The 15330-nt window shown below is 32.9% G+C and overlaps 3 protein-coding genes and 1 non-coding gene across 4 annotated transcripts; 3 read left to right on the forward strand and 1 right to left on the reverse strand.

Moving 5' to 3' along the window:
• Window positions 1-910: 910 nt before the first annotated feature.
• On the forward strand, window positions 911-5897 carry LOC120266924 (calcium-dependent protein kinase 17-like). The gene is given in 10 exon segments (XM_039274578.1): window positions 911-1288; window positions 1291-1872; window positions 2598-2741; window positions 2852-3004; window positions 3138-3253; window positions 3934-4101; window positions 4893-5117; window positions 5193-5316; window positions 5394-5467; window positions 5558-5897. Coding segments are annotated over 8 exon segments (1710 nt in total). The 5' UTR covers window positions 911-1089; the 3' UTR covers window position 5316; window positions 5394-5467; window positions 5558-5897.
• Window positions 5898-6326: 429 nt separating this feature from the next.
• TRNAC-GCA lies at window positions 6327-6398 on the reverse strand. The gene has a single exon. It is a non-coding gene; the product is annotated as a tRNA-Cys (tRNA).
• A 2923-nt stretch (window positions 6399-9321) lies between these two features.
• LOC120267866 lies at window positions 9322-10575 on the forward strand. The gene is made up of 2 exons (XM_039275540.1): window positions 9322-9565; window positions 10278-10575. Exons 1-2 carry the CDS (start codon window positions 9439-9441, stop codon window positions 10427-10429), a joined length of 279 nt encoding a protein of 92 aa, XP_039131474.1. The 5' UTR covers window positions 9322-9438; the 3' UTR covers window positions 10430-10575.
• Window positions 10576-14253: 3678 nt separating this feature from the next.
• LOC120266604 lies at window positions 14254-15147 on the forward strand. The gene has a single exon (XM_039274244.1). The coding sequence runs from the start codon at window positions 14561-14563 to the stop codon at window positions 15023-15025; it is 465 nt and encodes a 154-aa protein (XP_039130178.1). The 5' UTR covers window positions 14254-14560; the 3' UTR covers window positions 15026-15147.
• Window positions 15148-15330: the final 183 nt, after the last annotated feature.

Raw genomic sequence — 15330 nt, forward strand, 5'->3', positions numbered from 1 at the left:
TATGATTTAAAATTTTAATTTTAAAGATATCAATTAAAATAATTCTCACTTTTATTTATCTAATAGAATTAAACATCCATTTAAAGGGCAGACAGGAAACCTAAATCAGAAAAAAAAATCTTATCCTCTTACTATTTGATTGCAAAAATTCTAGACAATAGAAAATCAAATATGAAATTTAGATAAAACTCTATCGTATGAAAAAATTTGTATGTTATTCAAATTGAAATGAAAATCACACATAGCACCAAAGAAACTATAAAATATAGCAAAATAATTATAAATTAATCATGATGTCTACGGAGAAAGAGAAAAAGGGGCAAGGTCTGAACTTTGAACGTTGTGGCATGTAGAATATATGATTATAATTTTTAATCTTTGTTAAGAGTAATGTAGTCTTTTAGTTGTGTTGTACTACGATAAATTTTTTGTACCAAATTTTTAGTGATACAAAAATTTTACTTAACTTGTATTGTACTCTGACTTTGTTTTGTATTGTACTCTCAACTTTTTTACAAATTAAACTAAAAATAAAAAAAGTTGTATTATTTTATACCTCAAAATTTTACGTATCAAATGGATATAACTCTCCAGTAGTAAACCCCTCGTCTCCGGCACATAGAAAGTAAAAAATACAATTTTTTTACAAGAGATTCAATAAATTAATATTATAAAGTATTTATATAATATTACAGTTTTATTACCTGTATTGATAGTGGAAGGACACTGTGGTAGGCGGAGCCGGGCCAGTGGCCACCCTCAAAATTCAATTTTAATAATGTGCATGAATAAGTAAGTGCAGTTGCATTAATAGAATTATTACATGAGAATTAATGATTAATTATTTTTTATTTTTAAATAAAGAAGACACACGGATCTCAAAGCACGAGGTGTCACGTCCATCCTCTTCTATTCGGATGGCCACGTCGCCGCCATGATCCTCCGACCCGAGCATTCGGATCCCTTATCTCGAGATCCACTCTCCCTTGTCGGATCTCCTCCCGCCGGCTCCGATCTATAGGCTCCGGCCACCTTCCCCCTTCTCCGGCGAGGATCCGTTCTCCTTCCCGGATCCACACCCGGATCCGAATGGGGAACACCTGCGTGGGCCCCAGCGGCCTTCGCGGCAGCTTCTTCCAATCCGTCACTTCCGCCGCCCTCTGGCGCCCCCGCGCCGGCGCTGACGTTGCCGACGCCCTCCCCAACCCTCCTCCTCCGAACCCCTCATCCTCCTCATCCGCCCCGCCCGACGAACCCCCCACTCCCGTCACCATCCCCGACTCTAACCAGTCCGCCCCTCCTCCTCTCCCCCCAAACCCAAGCCCCCTGCCGTGAAGCGCGTCGCCAGCGCTGGCCTCCAGACTGACTCTGTCCTCCAGCGGAAGACAGAGAAGCTCAAGGACATTTACAGCCTTGGCCGCAAGCTTGGTCAAGGCCAGTTCGGCACCACCTACCTCTGTATTGAGAAAGCCACCGGCAAGGAGTTCGCCTGCAAGTCTATTGCCAAGCGGAAACTCGTCACTGACGAGGATGTCGAGGACGTGCGCCGCGAGATCCAGATCATGCACCATATGGCCGGAAACCCCAATGTTATCTCCATCATCGGGGCGTATGAGGACGCTGTTGCTGTGCATCTTGTGATGGAGCTCTGTGCGGGCGGGGAGTTGTTTGATAGAATTATTCAGAGAGGGCATTACTCGGAGAAGGCTGCTGCCGGGCTTGCGAGAGTGATCGTTGGGGTTGTGGAGGCGTGTCATTCGCTCGGGGTTATGCATCGAGATCTCAAGCCGGAGAATTTTCTCTTTGTTAATCAGCAGGAGGAATCGCCGCTCAAGACCATCGATTTTGGGCTCTCGGTTTTCTTTAAGCCAGGTTAGGTCTTTGCAAAGATGTTTGCTTTCTGAAGATTCTGAAACAAGTCTCCATGTTGCTTTATTTTGAGTTTGTTTTGCACTGTTCTCCATGAAATTTTAGTTCAAACACATGATTAAACTAAGAAATGAGTGTCATTTTTAATGAGAATTTCCAGGAGGTTCAAACTGGAGTGAATGATTAGGTTTCCAATAGGGATGCAGTATGCCAGTATCTGTTACAATCTCAGTCTCTCTCTTTGTCAAGTTTCAATTCAGCAGTTATAGCTTAGTCCAGCTGCTTTTAATGTTATTTTCCTTCAAAAAGGACAGATTGTGTTGATATATAAGAATATAACCATCTACAGTTGGACAAATCCACATATATTATGCTTACATTTCTATATTGTTTTATCATATTACAGCTTTCAACGAGTTATATATGTTGACTCCTTCATTTAGCCACTTGTTAAACCTGAATGCTTGCAAAAATACGAGCAAGTTGAAAGGAAATATTGATTATGGGATGCTCGCGATGTCTTGATGTTAATAGGTCATATTGCATATTGCCTTCAAGTTATATTGATCATAGATATCTTCATTTATCCATTTTGATTGTTTCTTCTTTTATCTTGTTGTATTAAATTTGATTGGGATGTAAAATATGGCAACCTATGTTCTTATATAAATCCTTTTTCATGGCATGTATAACTTAATAATATATATGTATATATTTTTTTAATCCAGGAGACATGTTTGCTGATGTTGTTGGTAGTCCATACTATGTTGCACCTGAAGTTCTGAAAAAATATTATGGCCCTGAGGCAGATGTTTGGAGTGCTGGAGTGATCATTTACATTTTGCTGAGTGGAGTCCCTCCTTTTTGGGATGGTAAAAGTTTTGTTTTGCTTCTTTGACAATGCTTAATGAGACAGCTTCCCCAGTCTCTTGATTATGATGGATATAGGACTTACTTTCTTTGTTATTACTTATCATTACAGAATCAGAGCAGGGTATATTTGAACAAGTATTAAAAGGTGACCTCGACTTTTCATCTGATCCCTGGCCTAGTATCTCTGACAGTGCAAAAGATTTGGTTAGGAAAATGCTTGTCAGAGATCCAAGAAAACGGTTGTCTGCACATCAAGTTCTTTGTGAGTTCTGATTATTTTCTGTATATATATTATTTTTTGAGTATTTGGACAGTATATATCACACAATGAGGTGCATCGTGCTGCAAATTATATGCTAGAATTTAGATCATGTTTTATGCTTGTTTCTTTGCAGGCCATCCTTGGGTTCAAGTTGATGGTGTTGCTCCTGATAAGCCTCTTGACTCTGCTGTTTTAACTCGTTTAAAGCAATTTTCTGCAATGAACAAGCTCAAGAAACTGGCCCTCAGGGTAAGTCTTGGCATGAACTATTAGGTAGCATGAGTTGACGTAGTTTCCACTTTCCATACCTACATTTTTGAGGAAAACATGTTACTTTACATATTCGGATTCTAGTTCTATTATAATTTGCATTGTCTTGTTCTTCTAAACATTTTTGTGCATTTATGTCTTTTAGCCATTCTCTAGTTTAAATGTCTACGTTTGTCCCTGGCATCCCTACCTTCATATGCCTCCAAGAAAAGCTTGAAGTTCCATTGCAAGGCTTGAATCATTTTTTGCCAAAGAGCTATCATTTTTAATGGCCTATGTGTTTTGCCAATCATCTGTATTATCTGCACATATTCAAATTTCTACGTGGTCACTATTGCACCAAATAGCACTGGCTTAATTGTCACCATTCTTTGGCAATCATCTGTATTAAAATTTCCATGCGATCAGGTTCTAATCCCCTTGAGCTGGTCTCCATTTTTGCTAAATGCTTGTCACTCAAATAGTAGAGCATGATTCTAATTTGAGTCCAGTTCTTACAATTTGTTGTTTATTGCTGGTATTTTATGCTTTTCTTGAGTTATATCTTTGGTTTCATTTGTTCAGGCTCACATTAGATATAATGTATTTATGCATGAAAAATCCTAATTTTCTGTATGTGGTTGATATTGAACTCAAACTTTAGCTATTACCTGTCACAGGTTATTGCTGAGAGTTTATCAGAAGAGGAAATTGCAGGTCTAAAAGAACTGTTCAAGATGATAGACACAGATAATAGTGGGCAGATTACATATGAAGAACTCAAGGCTGGTTTAGAAAGAGTAGGTGCCAAACTAAAGGATTCTGAAATTTTAGCTCTGATGGAAGCGGTAAGTCATGACTGATATCTTTATATATTGAACATATTATATGAAAGTACTTTCATGTAGAATTGACCAGAGGAAAAAAGGTAAGATAGCCGACAATGATTCAACCATAGGTTGTTCTATTATCCAGGCATTTAGGTGTCAAATTGAACAAGTTTGGCTAACCAAATAATCTTTATCATATCTGAGCCGAGTACTGTAAATGACAATATGAAATGATAATTAACAATGCTACTCTTAGCATAATTAAAGATATTTATATTGTTATATGGATCCATCTTTTGGATAATGAGTCTGATTTTGCTGTTCAAAATAAAGTAAGCATCTTACAACAAATAGAGCTAAAGAAAGAAAAAAAAAATACAGTTACTTATCATTGCATTTGATCAGGAAGCCAACAGTACTGGAGGATTTTATATTAATGTATTCAGAGATTGTCTAGAACAACCTTTGGTTAAATCTTCAAAGGTTGCTTGCATGTCCTTAGAACAATATGGCTAATAGTTGACAGTTTTCATTATATTTCTGACCTGCATGTTGTTCCTACTGTTCACACATGCCTAGTGAAAATTTTTATCTCCAACCATACCATTATGTGAAAATAGATAGTCTTATAAACCCCAAGTATGAGGGAGCTGTCCTTTGCTTTGATGTCTCAAAAGTAGCTTGGAGATTCTACACCATCATGATACTTGGTGATAGATCAGAAACTTGAAAAAGGAATTTCTCCCATTTTATTAACTGTATTTTGTAACCAAATATCACTCTTTGACACTTTTGCAAAAAAACTTCAGGCAGACATTGACAATAGTGGCACAATAGACTATGGGGAATTCATTGCTGCAACCATGCATCTAAACAAAATCGAAAGAGAGGATAATCTATTTGCCGCATTTTCATATTTTGATAAAGACGGAAGTGGCTACATCACTCAAGATGAGCTCCAACAAGCATGTGAAGATTTTGGCTTAGGAGAAGTTCGCCTCGAAGAAATAATCCGTGAGATTGACCAAGATAATGTAAGTCACCTGCTCATAAAGTACTAGGACTTTAAGTGCGAACACTAACGTGTTTTTTCTGAAACCTTTTGTCAGGATGGAAGAATAGACTACAACGAGTTTGTCGCTATGATGCACAAAGGAAATGCTGGTATAGGCAGGAAGGGCATGCAAAGTAACTTCAGTTTTGGTCTTAGGGAGGCATTGAAGATTGGTTAAGGTAATCATCTACAATGAGTTTATTGAATCCCACAAGAATAAAAGATCTCACTGAACAACCAATTTATTGGTTTCCAGTGTTTTCAGTGAATCTGCATATACCATTGATCAGGCTTAAATTGTGTGGAGTGCGATGCTGTCGACTTCTTTAAGTGAGTTGAAATCTTCCCAAATCGGTTCATTTCCATACTTCCATCTTAAGCACATCGTTTTTTTTTCTTCTATTTCTTTTTATATTCCAGGAACCTAGGACTTCAGTGTCGTCGTGTTCAAACGAGACTCCACGTGCACGGATGAATGTTCATGTTCGATCACTTCATGATTCTTTTTAAAGTGCATACATCTTCCTTTGAAGGCGAATGTTTTCAAACCATTTTCTCAAATTTTAGTGTTTTCTGTGCCTTTGGACTGTCAATCTGTATCTTGAATTACACAGAAGCTGTTTCTTACACCTGTGAAATTGGTGAATGAAATTTGTTTGTAAATGTATGAATGGGCAAATAGTTTGCATGTATGTCCTGAGTACAGATTATTAGTATTGGAGAATGGAATAGATGGAATGCGTTTCTAGAGTTCATAAAAGTTTTTGTGTGAGTTTTACAAAGTATGTGATCAAACAAGGTGATGCTTAAATGATTTTTGGGTCACATAGATTCAAGATTGAATGTGGTTGTAAGCTTGGCATTTGGTATTTGTTAGAAGGATTGCAAAGATCTAGTGATAAAAGAATTGTTATTAGAGGTCTCAAAACACTAATAATTTAAATCATAAGTATTTATTTATTTTATTAATCTATTCTGAGGGTTAACTGGATCTGTCTTTAAAATAAGTAAAATAAATAAATAAAGAAAACTGTTTCTTGAAAAATTTATGTTTCGGGAAGTAAATACGCAATTATTAATAAGCATATAACGTATTATGTATGAATTTCTTAGATGAGAATTTATAATAAAAAAAAATTACATAAAAAAGTTCAGAGTTGTCTTTGAATTTTAGGAAAAATAACTGAAAAGGGCCCAACCGGATTCGAACCGGTGACCTATTGATCTGCAGTCAATTGCTCTACCACTGAGCTATGGACCCACTTCTGTCTTGTGATTGCAAAACGATTAATTTGATTTTTTGTCAAATCATAATATTTTTAAATTCCAAAATTTTAAAAATAAATTGAGATAGTTTTATAATTTCATTCATTCTTTGGTAGGGATAATCATTTATCCTGTCAACTCTTAACAATAATTGTATTTTTCTTCAATCTAAAAAAAATAAATATAATAAATATATATGTATAAACATAGAGATAATCATTTATCCTGTCAACTCTTAACAATAATTGTATTTTTCTTCAATCTAAAAAAATAAAATATAATAAAATATATGTATAAACATAGAGATAATCATTTATCCTGTCAACTCTTAACAATAATTGTATTTTTCTTCAATCTAAAAAAAATAAAAATAATAAAGATATATGTATAAACATAAGCTTAGACTTATATATGAAAAAAAAAGTTATAAATTAAACCTTAAAAAAAAACATGTTACTGTGATTCCACTCCTCCATTAAAAAAACATAAATTTTTTTATAGACACAATGTCATGATTATATATTTAATTATTAATCTGAGTTAAATCGTGATTATAGTTTAAAAGTAGTTAGTTACCTATTTTGATTTTAAAGTAGTATTAGTTTGTTTGAGTTTTAGTAAAATTTGTAACTCTATATATTATAAAGTACTAAATTTAAAAATAATAATTTTTTTTTTCATAAATTTATAAAGATTTTTTTAACAAAAATTAATAAGTGATAAAGCAAAAAACAAACGAGTACAAAAACATATAATTTTTTTTTTAATAATTATCACATAAAAATAATAATGTTCATTCAAGTGTTTCACGTTTTAGTATGCACTTTATCATCGTTTTCAAGAAAGCCAAATATATATTTAACTTATATTCAAGAATAGTCAATTCTTATTCACGTACATACGACTTCTAAGTCTCCTATTTTTTTTTAATAATCAATTGGACTTCTACGCGTCTTCTATAAAAATATTATTTTTATTGATTATTTTTGAGGATCCCATGCCTTATATTTTTTCCCCTTTATACTTCTTAAGGGGTCTTAAGGGGCTTGTTTGGCTATAAAATAAAAAAATATAGCATAATTTTATTATGTAGGAAGTGTAATTGATTATTACGAAAATTAAAACATATTTTATTCTTACTGAATGAGTGTTTGGTTACCAAAATAAAAAAAAATTACAGAGGTTGATCGGTCGGCAACTAAACCACCGGTGGATCACCGATGTGTCACCGGAGGCTAGTCGGCCGGACCATTAGTGGATTACCGGCGTGTCACAGGAGGCTGTTGAACCGGTGACCAGTCACCGAAAGCTTGTCGGACCACCGGTGGATTGCCGGTTTGTTACCGGAGCTTGGTGGTCCGGTGATCAGACCGTCGGTGGACTGATGGCCGATCGCCGGAGGCCGGTTGAACCGCCGGCCAGACCGTTGGCCGAGCCACCGGTGGACTGATGGCTGGTTGCTAAATCAAAAAAGATAGAGACTATAATTACAATAAAAAAATATTCTACTAAGAATGGAATATTTTTTTATCTTCATACTCTATATTATCTGGCTGATTTTATCTTTCAAAAATAAATACTCAAACTGCTAATATGACATAATTTTTAGAAAAATAAAAAAATTATGTCGTATTATCAGAATATCTTAGTAATTACTGGCTATCCAAACAGGCCCTAGATTTTCTTTTATTATTATCAAAATATCCTTAGTTGCCTCTTTATTTGTTTCTTTGCCGTCCCTATTCAAGTAAGCAAAGACATAATATTAATCAAAAACTTAGGAAAATATCTTTTTCTTTAACAGTTTAAGTATTTTTTATTTTGCTAAAACAAGAAAATTAAAATTAAATAAGAAGCGTGAGTCAGCTGCATTTTTTAAAAATAATTAAATAAATAAATTAAAAAAAACGAGGTTTGGGAATCTCTTAACTCAAGAAATGATTGGAACTAGAGCATCCAAAGAAGAGAGGACAAATTAAGATAAGGTTAGATCAGCTGCGTTTACAATAATACAGACACAGAAAACACTTAACATGACATCCTTATCCACGTGTCCTTTGAAAACAGAGTTGATGACAAGAATGAAAAGGTGTCGGATTTTTATTGGTGGAAAAAACCTCTCTTGTTATATACTAATCACCTGATTTTTCCGTTGAAAATTACAACTTTAAAAGTGGGGGCCCATATCCATGTGACAAAACCAACAAAAATGAGACAAGCAACGTGCGTGAGTTTGTTGGTTTTCACGCGGAGAATTAGGCTTCACTTTTAATAAAAAATAAATAAATAAATAATTAGAACAAAACCTAAAAACAAAAGGTTTTCTTTAATATATAAACATATAATATAATTTAAATATCATTAAAAATGTTCAACTTCCAAGTCATAAGCCAATGTTTTCTCTTGGTTTATTCGTAATACATAGGAATAAAAAAATTTAAAAGTTTAGCTCACACACAGTGACACAGAACCAGGGCATAAATGTATTAGATATTACCTTCACTGATAACATTTTATCAATATATATATATATATATATGCTACAAGTCACAAGGATCATGCACGACATAGTTTTAAACTTTTAATACAAAACAAAGAAGAGGAAAAAATAATAAAAAAAAAACATGTGCAAAAAAAAAAGAAAAAGGGAAGGATATAATAAGAAGGAAGAGAAGTTGGTCAACCGGGACAAGAGAAACGTTGGACGTTTTCAAAAAAGTCAAACGGTTCCTATCATTGTCAAACTAAAGGAGTGGTTGTTAGTTTTCTCTTCTTCTTCTTCTTCTCCTACTTCTAACATTCATGCATTCTTGTCTAAATATCAATTAGTCTAATAATCTTCTTCTTTAAAAAGCAAGAGATTTCTCTCCTTTCATTTCATGTTTCTTTTTATAGACTGATCTCCTTTTTATTTTCCACACACACACACTCTCTCTCTCTCTCTTTATATATGTATCTATATAAATGCAATTATATATTGATTGATATATAGATAAGAGGATAAAGAGAAAGAGAAGAAGTTTGGGAAGGATCAAATGGAGAGTTTGGACTGCAAGGGAGTAATGGCAGTGGTTGCTGTTTCAAGTAGCGTGGCTTTTGTGGCAATTCAAGTACATAAGCGTCTTCTTTCTGATTTCATGAACAAAGTCCATTTACAATTTGGTATTCTTCTTCTTCTTCTTCTTCTTCTTCTCCTTATTCTTCTTAATTTCTTTCTTTCTTTGTTTCTGCTTCTCTGTTTAAGTTTCTTGTTTTTCTTGTTTAAAATGTTCCATTTGAATTGAATTGTTCTCATATTGGTTTCATCTTTCCATATTTTGTTAAGACATTTATTTATATATTAATTTATTTTTTAAAAAAAATGGGATCAAGTCTCTCTCTCTTTTGGAAAAAAAAAATAAGAGAGAAAGAAAACGTGCAACATGTTGAGTCTTTCTCTTTCTTTCTTAATTTCCTTTTCTTTATTTTTTTACATGTTAAGTCTTTCTCTTTCTTTCTTAATTTCCTTTACTTTGTTCTTTTAAAAAATATTAAGCCTACCTTGTTTTCCTTTTCTTATTTTGTACAAAATTTGTGTTAAATCTTCTCTTTACTTTCTTTTTTTAAAAAAATGAAAATGTTAAACTTTCTTCCTTCTTTCTTTTTTCCTTTATGAAATGCATTAATTTGTCTTTTATTCCTCGTGATTTGGTATCTCTTTTTTAATGTGCAACCTTAATTGCTTGTGATTCGGTGCCTAAAGTACATCTTTATACCTATATTTAATTAACTATGTATCTACTTATCCTTCTCCTTGTGTCTCTATTATTACATAGATTGATATATAGAAAGGCACACATGTGTAATAATATTTTTTTATTTTTCAAATAACTAGATCACAAAGAACATCATATTCATAAGAGAGACACTACAAAGAAGAAAAAGAAAGTGAGATTTGCGGCCGATGTGATAGAGCCATCATCGAATAACGAAGAATATCGACGTCAATGGCAAAATTTGATTGCTGGAGAAATAAACACGTATTAGTTGATAAAGAAATAAACTCACTCGTTGTAAATATTTCTTTTTTTATCATTTTGCACTTTTTTCCTTCAAATAATTTTGTATTATATTTTGAATAATAATAAATAATTAGATGTTGGATTAACTTCTAATCCAAATCATTATTATTATTTTAATCATCTAATCAGGCTTTCCATGGAAATAACAATCAATCACAGTTATCAATTGGAGTTATAATATTATTATTAAAGAGCATTTTAAAAATATTTAAATAAATTTGGTGAGAGGGAGACTTTTGTAAACCAGGCCCAAAAAAGGACAAGCACTTCTTAAAAAGCCCACTAATTTAAAAGCCAATTAAAAAAAATTCAAACCAGAGCCCATTTAAATAAGGCCTTTAATTTGCTTTGATATAAATATGGTTTGAAGTTTTTGCTTGCATACCCCTCCAAAATAAGAAATTGCTCATATACACTTAAGAAAGTTGAGGTATATAAATAAATATTATTTTTATGAAAGTATATTTAGGGCTTGTTTGGATTAACTTTTGAAAAATGCAGAAGTGTTTTTTTATAAGTTAAGTTGGGTTCAAAAAAAGTTGTTTGTATTGACTTTTTTGCAAAAACATAAGCTGTAAAAAAAACTGAAAAAAAAAACTTTTTTTTTTCAGAAGCTAGTCATGATCAATTTATAAAAAAAATCTATTTTTTAGCAAATTTTTACAGCTTCAGCTTATATTAGAAAAACTAATCCAAACAGAAAATATAAAAAAAAATGCTTAACTTATTTTGAAAAAACATTTTTTTTTTTCTAGAAGCATTTCTATTAAACTGAAAAAACAAACTTTTTAATAAAGCAATTCAAACAAGGCCTTACAATACAAAAATGCGTGAGCAATTTTCTCATCATGATTTTACATGTATATTTTCATTTAAGAAAAAAGAAAATAAAATAAAAAGTTCCATTTCTTTTATGTCCCTAAAGAGTTAAGTAATTATATTTCTTCATTAACATCATAATGGACTTGCTAAAACTGTGTAGGGATTTTCTTACAAGCCCTTAAATTTTTAGTTAATTCTAAAATACAAAATTTTGTGTGACTTTTTGACACAACAAGGATAGGGTTGAAGACAACAAAATAAAAAATATTTAAATCCTGTTTAGTCTAAGAATGCCCAAGAATTTAGATGAAAACAAAGGACAACTAAATTTTATTTCATTCAAAAACTTCCTTTCATAGCCCGGAAGTTTACAATTAAATAGACAAATAAAAAAACCCTAAAAAACATTTAAAAAAACAAATTGAAAATTTATCAAAAATGAAAAATTCTCAATCAACATCATAGAATTAAAAATCAAAACTAAACAAAGTAAACACAAAAAAACGACGTCTCAATCAGAGATTTATAGCCTAAAATATGGATACATGAAATCTTTTCATAAAAGGTAAATTTGTTGATTTCGAGACTCATAAGATGGAATTTGGTTGAAAAATGGTGTGACTCACGAGCTTCCGTGACTTGTGTTCATTGACCCATTTTTCATCTAATGGAGCCCTATGATCACCAAAATTAGTCATTCAGAAAAACTACTAAAATGACCCTGCCTAGGTCATCGCGTCCCACTTGTCTTTGTAGGCACAAGTTAGTTCATCAATCTGGCCCGCATCACTTTTATAAAAATGTATGCATTTTTCAGGATTATAAATAAAATAAAACAATATAGAAAAAAACTTAAACCACTTGGCTCAAGTAGTTAGCAACATCAAAAATAAATATCTCGTATACCGTGTGAAGTGATAAAGATTTGAATCCTCATTTGAAGAATTAATTTATAAGTGATATGACAACCCACACTCATACGTCATAAAGACATACTCCTATTAAAAAAAAAAAATTGAAAAAACATGGTTTTTGTTTTAGCTCCTCTCTTGCTACATTGCACTTGAACAGGGGCGGAAGGAGGAGGGTCAAGGGTGTGCTTGAGCACCCCCTTGGCCCCCCAAGTTAATAATGTCTATATATATATATATATCAATTAATGGTGTTCATATATATACACACATATATACATATGAGGCTAGTGGTAGAAGCACCCCTCTTTTTTACTTTTCTCTCTCTCATTTTTATTTTTAGTTTTTTAAAAAAATCAATCCTTTTTCCAAACTAATACTATAGTCTAAAATACAATATTTTGAAAAAAAATATTTACAAAAACTTTATTATTTGACCTATTAATATTTTACAAAATAGTTTATCTAGTAAAAAAAATTTTTTTTTTCAAAAATCTATTATTTATCCCCTTTGTTTTTTTACAAATTAATTTATACAATATAAAAATTATATTTTTTAAAAAAAATTGTTAAAATTTATTATTTGACCCTGACTTTTGTAACTATGATATAACACATATAAATATTTTTTTAAAAAAATATTTATAAAAATATATTGTTTATTTATTTATTTATTTTTACTTGCTCAATCTAAAAAAAAAAATTATAACTGTCTTTATAATCTTTATAGCCCTTATTGTTTTTGTTTTTTAATAAATTGGATGGATCGAACAGTAATGACATGTTATTTGACCAATCTACAATATTATATATATATTAATTTTTTTATGGGGAACATTCAAAATTTGTTTTTAATTTTTTGAGTCAAGCTTTCATTTCATATTCCTCCTAGTTCCGCCACTGCACTTGAACAATAACCTAATAAAACAAAAAGGATTTAAAAGGAATTGTTCGTAGAAGTTTAGGGTCACACACAAATTATGTGTTATTGAATCTAAAATTATATTTGATCAAAGTTATGTATTTTTATTCTCCACCTTATGATATTTTTATGAGGTCATGAAAAAAGTTTTGTTTTTTTTTTTTGGAAAAAGAGAGGTTGGCATGAAAAGAAGTAAATGGCATCATGCACGTATTGTGGTTGTTGTGAATTGGCCTGTGACAAGATTCTTAACAAATGGATGTCATCAATCTCTTTATCATGATTTTTTTATTTTTCACTTTTCTTTAGTTATTTGACACCATGAATGTAATATAATAATAATAATAATAATAATAATAATAATAAGTAATAACAACAACAAGAACAACTTAGTATTTTCCGAAGCCACTCATTTAATCATATCAACTCATTTAATTTTAATTTTATATTGTAAATTTTGACCTATTACCTTAGATTATATATAATCTAAATAAAATTTTAATTCAAAATAAATATTTTGAAAAAGGATCGATCTTTTATCTGGAATGTTTTTTTTCTCTTTTAAATTCACTTATTGATTCAAAAAATTTGAAAATAGTTATTTTTTAATTAGCTATTTTTTTCTTATGACATCCGATTTTCTAAAAATCATAAGCTCTAAAACAAAATTTAGTATTGAGAGTTTTATAATGATAGATCTTTTTGCAATATGTGTTTTTTTTTTTTTTTCAAAGCCACAAAAAATTAAATTATAAGTGTAAAAATGCAATAATTCTTATTTACAGGCGTGGGCATATAAATGTGTGTAATAAAAATATGCAAAAAAATCTCAACGGTCCGTTCCGTTCCGTTACAGTACGTTTTGCCGCAGGTTGGTGAGCACTTGGTGCCAAATCACACCAAGAGAACCGAATCCGACCAAACCGCATCCACGTGTCAGCTTCGCACGGGACTTGTTAATTGGGACCCGCACGTCACATCGATTACTGCCTGCCAGCTCATCTAGGTCCCACATGCTTCGTCCATTTTCCATCTGACGTGTCCCAATAACAATCGTCCACGTTTACAGAATTACTCCGGCTTTCATTCCTCCGCGGAACATCGTATCAAACAAACCAATTTTTTATGTTTTCATTTAAACCCCTACAACAAAACTTAATTACATGCTAGTACAAATACAGTTTGCACACAAGGACGGTTAAGCTATTATTTAGTTCTACAGGGGGTTATGCTAAAAGAAACAAAAAGGAATGGCTTATCGGATTCGGAGCCGAGAAACACGGGTAAAAAAACCGAAACCCGAGAGAAACGGTGTTAAAACGGGTCGTCGTCGTCGGCCAATTCGGATCCGAGAGCAAAGAGCCCAAGCCAATGGAATCGGATCCGGGTCCAGCTTCGTTCGTCGTCTGAGATCACCGGAGCGGGCCCGAATCCGATAAGCATGGCGACGGCGGTGAAGAGGAAGCCGGTGATACTAAAGGAGGCGAGGAGAGGGACGAGGTGTGCTGAGGTGGCGGGAGGGACGGCGGCGGAGTGCGCGGCGGTGTGTTGTTGCTGTCCTTGTGGGTTGGTTGATCTCTTGGTGCTCGCCGTGGTGAGGTTGCCGTGTGGTCTTTGCCGGCGAGCGATGAGGAGGAGGAGGAGGAGGAGGTTGGCGGCGCTGATGAATGGGAAGAAGAAGCCCGGAGTGTTGCTGGCGGCGGCGGTGAAGGGGAAGGGAGGAGGAGGTGATGAAGTGGAAGTGGTGGTGATCCCGAGGCAGGGTGGGGTGGTGATCCCGAGGCAAGAGGATGAGAAAGAAGGGGAGAAGAAGGATAATGAGATGGTGGAGATGGAGAAGGAGATGTGGTTGAAGTTCTACAGCACTGGATTCTGGAGAAGTCCTTCTCAAAGAGAAGAGAGGTAAGTGTGGGATTATTTTATTAATATTTGTTTTTCCAGGGGGGTTTCTTGAAAAAAAATTTCATGTTATTTCTCAGGTATATATATATATATATTTTTTTTATTTGTGTAAATGTTGTAATTTTATGTGTGCTTTATTATTATTATTATTATTATTATGATGATGATAAGGAGGAGGAGGATGATTATCATGGCAATGGAATATTTATTATTATCATTATTATTATTATTATTTTTTGATGATGAAAAATAAGTATTAGTGTGTTTCTTAATTCTTGGTATTAATTTATGTGGAAATTTGTTTTAGTA

This window comes from Dioscorea cayenensis, chromosome 8 (genome assembly GCF_009730915.1).
Source record: "Dioscorea cayenensis subsp. rotundata cultivar TDr96_F1 chromosome 8, TDr96_F1_v2_PseudoChromosome.rev07_lg8_w22 25.fasta, whole genome shotgun sequence".
Taxonomy (NCBI): Eukaryota; Viridiplantae; Streptophyta; class Magnoliopsida; order Dioscoreales; family Dioscoreaceae; genus Dioscorea; species Dioscorea cayenensis.

Bases quoted from the DNA above. Each gene is read 5' to 3' on its own strand.
- LOC120267866 (XM_039275540.1), top strand. From the start codon at position 9,439: ATGGAGAGTTTGGACTGCAAGGGAGTAATGGCAGTGGTTGCTGTTTCA. The intron at 9,566-10,277 runs GTATTCTTCTTC...TCAAATAACTAG, and splicing joins CAAAGTCCATTTACAATTTG to ATCACAAAGAACATCATATT.
- LOC120266604 (XM_039274244.1), top strand. From the start codon at position 14,561: ATGGCGACGGCGGTGAAGAGGAAGCCGGTGATACTAAAGGAGGCGAGG.